The following is a 7,828-nucleotide window of genomic DNA, read 5'->3' on the forward strand; positions in this document are numbered from 1 at the left end:
CGGTTCTTGATCTGCGTGTCAGTTTGCTGGAAGATGACGCGGCGTGATGAGTGATAAGATAGGAAGGCGAGTAGAGATCTGTCATCACCGTCATCATTCTCAGCGCTATTATTTCTATTATTTCTAGTGTTGCTATGTAGATGTAATATAGAGTTGTAGTAGTAGTAGTAGTAGTAGTAGCTTTAGTTACAATGATCTCAATTCACATTAAGAACAGTGGGGAAAAAGAAATAAGAAATAAGAAAAAAAAACGAAATATATACGACCTCTTATCCGTCTTTAACTCAGTTTTATAATACCATCGTTCTTTAAAACATTCTCGTAAATGAACAACAATCGAGTGATTTAAAAAAAACAAGTAACCTTCCCAAACAAGCGATATCCAAGCATATGAGTGTGAGCAAAGATGTTCCTTGCCTTACCTAACACTGTGTACCCCACCGGCCCTTTGTCTCTCCGCCTGGAACAGCAAGCCACTCAAACATAACTAGAACCAGAAAGAAAAGCAGAGGGTGAGGCTGCCAGACCGATAAATAGGTCTTCTGCAGCCATAATATATTTTTACACCATGAAGAAAGGGAACTGAGGATACCAGAGAGACGACGAAATTATGTAAATTACAGAAAAAAAGACTCCTTTATAAAAAAAAAAAAAATACTGGTTAGATATCAAGGAAATGCAGGACAGAGACAACCACACCGAGTTACGGGGACGCCCACCCCACGTCACCAGATAAGGGTCTCCTGTTTTTGCTCTTTCTACCAGCCGTCAGGCAGGAGGCAAAATGGTGCTGCACCGCTAGCCTCCACAGCCCGCCCCTCGCCCTCCTTCCTTGACCACCGAGAAGCAGAGCGATTTTTTTTTTTTTTTCTTTCCATCTTTTTCAGACATCTACAACTTACGATGCTCAGGCGGTGACGGCTTGCTGGCGTTTGTGTTGTTGTAGTTGAGTATTTGCTACTGTGGCCGGATCTGTCCATTGGCACCCCCTCTCTCTCTCTCTCTCTCTCTCTCTCTCTCTCTCTCTCTCTCTCTCTCATAATCTATTGCAGTAAAAACGGTTTCACAGACATATCTTAAGACTTCTAACGCTAAACTCAGTAAAAAAATAAAACAAAATAACATAAATAAGCAATAAAAAATAAAGCCTCTGAAACAGCAAAGGAAAGCTATACATAGAATTTTTATGCCTAATAGAGGCTCATGTGGAGGCTGAAATAGACCAAATTTTTAAATCAAATACACCATAACAATAATCATATGGCGCCGCAACACGTGACTGGTACAGGAAGGTTGAATAACATTAGGTAACATAAAGTTGCTTAACGTTAACAAAAATCTAGCAAGACGAGGGATTATAATAGTCTGTGCAGCTCGAGGAGACATGCGGCAAAGGAGATCAACTGTGTAGTTGTCTGCAAGGTGGACAAGGAATAATGACAGTAGTAGTAGTAGTAGTAGTCGTAGTAATCACGGGCGTCATTCGGAGGACGAGGGGACAGGGGGACAAGTTCCCTTCATTTTTTAAAGTGGAAGGGAAGCAATGTATCAAATGCCCACCTCCCCCTCCACCTCCCCCACCTTTTCAGTGGGTATTATGCACTGAAAAACTGGATCTAAATCGATTGTGACTTCGTGGTTAACTTGTCTTATTCACCCAAATCGTGTTTTAACGTATATCCCATTTTAACGTATATCTATCATTTGTTAGTTTGTGCTGCTGGAAAGCCAGTCTTATCAACATCAAGTCATCAGCAAATAACAGCACGACGCGGGAGGCCTTAAGAATACCCACATGCTGTCATAATTATACTCTATCTTCAATAGCGAGTGCATCAGAGAATACTGGAGGGCAACATGAGCCTAATTAGGTGGCAATCAAAATCCTGCCTACGCTACCACAGGTCAGTATGATATCGGTACCTATGAATAAAGCCTAAATGCACGATAGGCTAGATGTAAAAAAGAATAGATAAATAAATAATAATAATAATAATAATAATAATAATAATAATAATAATAATAATAATAATAATAATAATAAAATAAACAAATTAAATAATAATAATGATAATAATAATAATAATAATAATAATAATAATAACAATAATAATAATAATAATAATAATAATAATAATAAAAAGATAAAATTACAAAAAAAATATAGAAAAAGTAAAAAAAAAAAAAATCATTTTAGTCACCATATCTCCCGACTTCTAAAGACCAGATGACGCCCCTGGTAGTAGTAGTAGTAGTAGTAGAAGCCCCATATCATCCCCTGTGTAGAGCAGGCACAGAATCGAGAACCCTTGTTTTGTTAGTACACGATCTTCCTCTTACTTGTAAATAAATAATCTTTCTTCTCTTTTTTCTTTTTTTTTTTTTTTTCATATCCTCAGAAGGCATGTGCACCTCCCCCACACACACCTCACTAGATGGTCAGTCTTCAGTAAACCCTGTGTTCTCCTTCCATGTCTCTCTTGAGCATCTCTATATCCAAAAGTTGTTGTAGCTTCACGTGCACTTACTGTTGTATGTACATTTTCAGTTTTTCAGCGCCAAAGAAAATGTTCGCTTTATGTGGGTAACTATACCAAATCCTCTCTTTGCTATTATTGCTCCTTTTACTAGTTGTTATTCTTGCAATGCTGTTACCTATTATATCCAAAACCTTTGCAGCTTTGTAGACTCGTCCAACATTGCATTACGTTTGGTAACTTTGTGATATTGTCTTGATTATATTATATTAGCGTGTTACTGAGGAAACGCTAGCCTGAAGAAAACAATTCTGTTGTCAAAATGATAATGAGAATGGACGTGATAGGGTTCTTTAGGACAGTAGTCGACCACCTTAAAAGAAAAAAAGAAAAGAAAAAGACAGTTAGGAAATGCGGTACATGGAAATAATAATTGGTGTTCAACGGCTAGTAAGGTTGAGATACTCCCATGTCCCTGAATTAAACTCAGTAGTTTCGATTTCAGATGTTGCCTCACACCACAGCTGCAAGCATCTTTAGCATGGTGCCGTGGATTTTCCATTGCACACAATATACATGTCTGTTTTCTTATGTAATGCACATTTGATGAACAGAAATAGCCACATACTTCAGTACATTTTCCTGCATCACCAACACTAATGTGTCAGATTTTACTAGTTGTGAGCAGTAATTACAGTGGAGGCAAACTTCTCGGTAAATGTTCAAGTTTGACTGACACGCTTTTGGGCAGGCAAAGCCCAGTTGCTTAGCTCGTGTAAAGCAAGGGTTGCCTGTTTCCACACCATCACTCCCTGTTACGCATTATTATCCCTAACCAGTACTAGGGACTCTGATGGCAGGGACATTTTTTTACGTCGATCTGCATACAGTGACTACAGTCTCCAAGATAACCAGGTGATTTAATTAAAAAAATAAGAATACTTTACGTGACACAAAATATGTTTTAATCTCTTAATGTCCTACCTGCAGATACAGACTGAAAGAACAATATCCAATGCTATCCTACCTTGACACTACAATAAATAATATGACTTGTGAGGCTCTGAACACACAAGGCTCATTGACTCGCTTCGGAGCTTTGTTCGCCTTCTTTTCCCCATTGTTTGGTAATAATCACCAGGTCTTCGAATTCTTGCCCAGCCATCTGGCATTGTTTGGTAAATAATGTTAAACACATTTACACTGCAAATGTAAACACACACACACACACACACATACACACACACACTAAGCATGGATGATGCTTTCCTGGGGGACAAACACATTGATGTCGTGCCGAGTAAGGGCCGGTGCAAGACCCCACCTGTCCACCGCCGCCTTCAGGTTGTCCATCTCCTCCCCCGTCACGATGGCCGCCACCACCACTAGCACCTGCGCACGCGGCCAAGAAACAACATATCAGCTTATGCAATTTGAATTCCCTTCTCAGAAAAGTATACATAAATTTGAAGAAAAGAGGATGATTTAACATTAAAAGATTGAGCATTACGAGCTCGACTCAATTCTGTAAACACACACACACACACACACATACACACACACACACGACTGGTTCTCTATGAGCGCCTTACCTTCACTTTAATTTGCTGCGGGATGTTCCTGAGGATGTCTATCTCCCCGCCGTGAGTGGACACGACGAGGAGGTCCACCGTGACGCTCCTCAGGGCGGCCACCACGAGGGCGCCAAGGTTGAAGCACCGCACAGGCACCGCCCTTCCGAGGTCACGATCCTGAAGACACACATCAGGGGTCAGAGAATCAGGGAGGAAGGTTTGTGTTTTCCTCTCTCTCTCTCTCTCTCTCTCTCTCTCTCTCTCTCTCTCTCTCTCTCTCTCTCTCTCTCTCTCACGCACGCACACACACACACACACACACACACACACACACACACACACACACACACACACACACCTCAACAGGGACGTATCGCAATAGTCTGTTGCTGCCTTTCTGTAACTGACGCAGAAAGGGGGGCAGACCAACGTCATCATTTCGTATCCACAGCAAATCCTTTTTGGGAAGAAAAAGAGGATCTGAGGGTGAACAGCAAGAGAAGGCCGATCAGAAAGAGTAGTAATTGCACTAAATGAAGGCAGGAAAGACACAACACACAACTCGCCAGGCACGCCCTACACACCTGCCTGTGTCCCTCGTCAGGAGTGGCACACGCCTGGATGCTGTAGGCCGACCTGCCCGCCGCCCGAAGAACCTGGTAGGCCTGTGGGTTTGGCTCCACCAGCAGCCCGCGGAATCCCAGCTGCTGTTCCACCCACAGCGTCAAGGATTGAAACTCACCGTCCGCCGCACCGACCTCCACGAACGTTCCAGGAACCTCAAGGGAAGAAGCAATTGGGAGGATAGAAAAGAAGGAAGGAAGGAAGCAAGGAAGGAAGAGACCCTTTCTGAAAGATACAAATGGAATGAGTAGTCTAACGTGTTTGACTTCTCACTGCTATACTTACGTCGCACTCGTACCTTCACATTACCTGTCATACCTACAGTAGAGTACATCGTACCTTCACTGTGACAACAAGCAAGTGAATTAATTTACATCTAAAGTTACAGGAAAAAAAAAATTGAGTTGCTGAATATAAAGATTTCAAGACACATTCAGTATAAAGGCATGCAGTGCAGGACACGGCATGTGGCGCGACACGCCTTGGGTCACACCAGTACTGCTCACTACACGGGCCACCTGTCACGCTGACACAACACTTGGCGGGGAAGGGCGCTACTCACCTCGTACTGTTTGAAATAGTTTTTAATGAGCGTATAGGCCTCGCCCCAGTTTCCTTTAGCGGTCCAAGGGGGCTGGTCCAACGAGAAGGAAGGCTTGTAGGTGCCCCGTGGAGCTGGCGGGTCTACCCAGTTGTCGCGGAGGTGCAGCACGGCGTCATGGTCCAGAGTGAATATTGGTGCCGTCAGCAGCGCCTCCAGGCACTCTGTGGGGGAAGGTCAAATGTCAGTTTCTCTCTCTCTCTCTCTCTCTCTCTCTCTCTCTCTCTCTCTCTCTCTCTCTCTCTCTCTCTCTCTCTCTCTCTCTCTCTCTCTCACCGTAACTGCAGTAATAATGTAGGGCAGAGCCGGCGTGCAGAGTGAGGTTCACCATCAGGGAGGTGGACAGCACGCCAGCCACCACTAGCCGCCCGTACTTGCGTGTCGCCCACTTCATCACTCGCGTCGGGCCGCCCATTTCCATGACGTGCGAGGTTAGACAACACTTCAGGAAGCAGAGGATGTAAAGGACATATTATACAGAATGTGGCGGAAAAAAAGACAGGTTATAGAAATGGACGTCAACAGCTAGAAGGAAATCTCTTGAGAAACCACACACACACACACACACACACACACACACACACACACACACACACTTGCACGAAAGAAAGGAAATAAAGACAGAGAAGAATGAGGTGGTGCCGTTGCTAAGGGTATTGCCCGAAACATCATCTATCACTATTACTACTACTACTACTACTACTACTGAAAATAATAGTAGTATTAGTAGTACGTAAAAGTAGTAGTAGTAGCAGTAGTAGTAGTAATAATACAAATAATAATGATGATAATAATAACAATGAAAATAATAATAAAAATAATAATAATAATAATAATAATAATAATAATAATAATAATAATAATAATAATAATAATAATAATAGTAATAATAATAATATTAATAATAACAACAGCAACAACAACAACAACGATAATGCTGGCCTGTGAGAGTGATGAGTCTTCAAGGAGAAGCAGGAAGATTAATATGCCAGTTCCCGTCACCTACACTCACCGCTACCTTACTACCCTTACTCACAAGGCGGCGCCAATTGGGCGCGAGGAGTGAGGGCCAGTGTATAGTGGAACTGTAGTCACAATTGGAATCACAGCTCCCCTGGCTTGCCTCCCGCTGCACTAAGCAGTTCCTTCACCTCGTCTTGCTCAACTGCGCCAACCCGCCTGGCAACCTTCCTTCGCTCAATATCTCCATTTTCCTTCCTGGTTTAGGACGCCACGTCAGTGAAACGCGTCTACAAATATCACCAGTCTTTCTTGTTCCTGTGCTGCTTGACCAGGCGATAAGCTCGTCTTGCGGGACTGAAGATATCTGCGGCAGGAGACCATTACATTAACACACACAAACACACACACACACACGGTGACACAGAGAGCCTGGCTACTTACGAGGACACAAGAAAAGATGAGAAAAATGGGAATGTTTTAACAATTCAAACAAGATACAACATTTTCCCATAGTAATTTAAATACATGAGATACATAAAAAGCTATGACATGAAAATATGGATACATACAGATTCGGAGACAAGACTACACGACCCAAGGGGAGCCCAGTTAAGACTATGGTACAGTCACCAGCAGTAAACCTTTTGCCATTCCTGTTCCGTATAATTATTCAGTAACAGCATCTAGTAGTAGTAGTAGTAGTAGTAGTAGTAAAAGTAATAATAATAATAATAATGATAATAATAATAATAATAATAATAATAATAATAATAATAATAATAATAATAATAATCGGTTTATAAATCTTGCAGCCTTATAAATGAAAATCCACATGCTACATATCAACTTGCATACTAACATACATACATCTTAAGGAAGTATCTTGCAACTTAATACCATGGCTGTCAGATGGCGCCGACCTAGTAGACCAGGCCCGGGATGATCAGGCCACCACGTGTGTATTTTTCTTTTCAGAGTTTATTTTTCCTACCTACGTAGCGGATCACAGCTCCCGACTTACACCAGGTACGGTACCTCATCATTACTAGGTAAACAGGGGATACACTCCAAAAAAGTCTGCGTAAAGACTAATGACGTGGCCTACGAATCGAACTCAGGCCCTACTGATTGTAAATCGAACGCGCTAACCACATCTCCGCCAAACATTCGTTTTTTCTTCCGATTGCTTCTACCCCGTCAAGAACCAAGTCTTAAGCTTCCAATCACTTGACCTTCCAAACCTGTCCATGACCTGTCCTTTCCTCCAATCAGAATGTACCCTCCTCATCCACCTCACCACCACCATTCGCTACATTCTCTCTCTCTCTCTCTCTCTCTCTCTCTCTCTCTCTCTCTCTCTCTCTCTCTCTCTCTCTCTCTCTCTTAAAAGGTAAATTGATAAATTATAGATAGATAGATAAATAGTATGTGTGTGTCTGTGTGTGTGTGCGTGTTACTTCTTCCTGTTTTGCTTTTGTTGTTGTTCTTCTCCTCCCCCTCCTCCTCCTCCTCCTCCTCCTCCTCCTCCTCCTCTTATAATCTTCCTCACTCTTCCTCCTCCTCCTCCTCCTCCTCCTCCTCCTCCTCCT

The 7,828-nt window shown here is 42.4% G+C and overlaps 1 protein-coding gene across 3 annotated transcripts; it reads right to left on the reverse strand.

Moving 5' to 3' along the window:
* Positions 1-3,416: 3,416 nt before the first annotated feature.
* Positions 3,417-6,616, reverse strand: LOC135101824 (uncharacterized). 3 transcript variants are annotated; one of them, XM_064006116.1, is made up of 7 exons: positions 6,313-6,616; positions 5,553-5,718; positions 5,238-5,440; positions 4,636-4,830; positions 4,410-4,508; positions 4,070-4,228; positions 3,417-3,869 (listed from the first exon to the last, which is right to left on the reverse strand). In XM_064006116.1, exons 2-7 carry the CDS (start codon positions 5,695-5,697, stop codon positions 3,726-3,728), a joined length of 945 nt encoding a protein of 314 aa, XP_063862186.1. In that variant the 5' UTR covers positions 5,698-5,718; positions 6,313-6,616; the 3' UTR covers positions 3,417-3,725. The 3 variants fall into 3 exon arrangements, with proteins under 3 accessions (XP_063862186.1, XP_063862188.1, XP_063862187.1); XM_064006118.1 differs by lacking the exon at positions 4,410-4,508 and having other exon boundaries at positions 6,313-6,615; XM_064006117.1 differs by lacking the exon at positions 6,313-6,616 and having other exon boundaries at positions 5,553-6,025.
* Positions 6,617-7,828: the final 1,212 nt, after the last annotated feature.

Source organism: Scylla paramamosain, chromosome 7, assembly GCF_035594125.1.
Source record: "Scylla paramamosain isolate STU-SP2022 chromosome 7, ASM3559412v1, whole genome shotgun sequence".
NCBI classification, from domain to species: Eukaryota; Metazoa; Arthropoda; class Malacostraca; order Decapoda; family Portunidae; genus Scylla; species Scylla paramamosain.

Coding starts and splice junctions, on each gene's coding strand:
- LOC135101824 (XM_064006116.1), bottom strand. CDS start 5,697: ATGGAAATGGGCGGCCCGACGCGAGTGATGAAGTGGGCGACACGCAAG. Junction 4,509..4,635: donor CTGACGAGGGACACAGGCAG/GTGTGTAGGGCG, acceptor CTTCCCAAAAAG/GATTTGCTGTGGATACGAAA. Junction 4,229..4,409: donor TGCGATACGTCCCTGTTGAG/GTGTGTGTGTGT, acceptor GTGTGTCTTCAG/GATCGTGACCTCGGAAGGGC.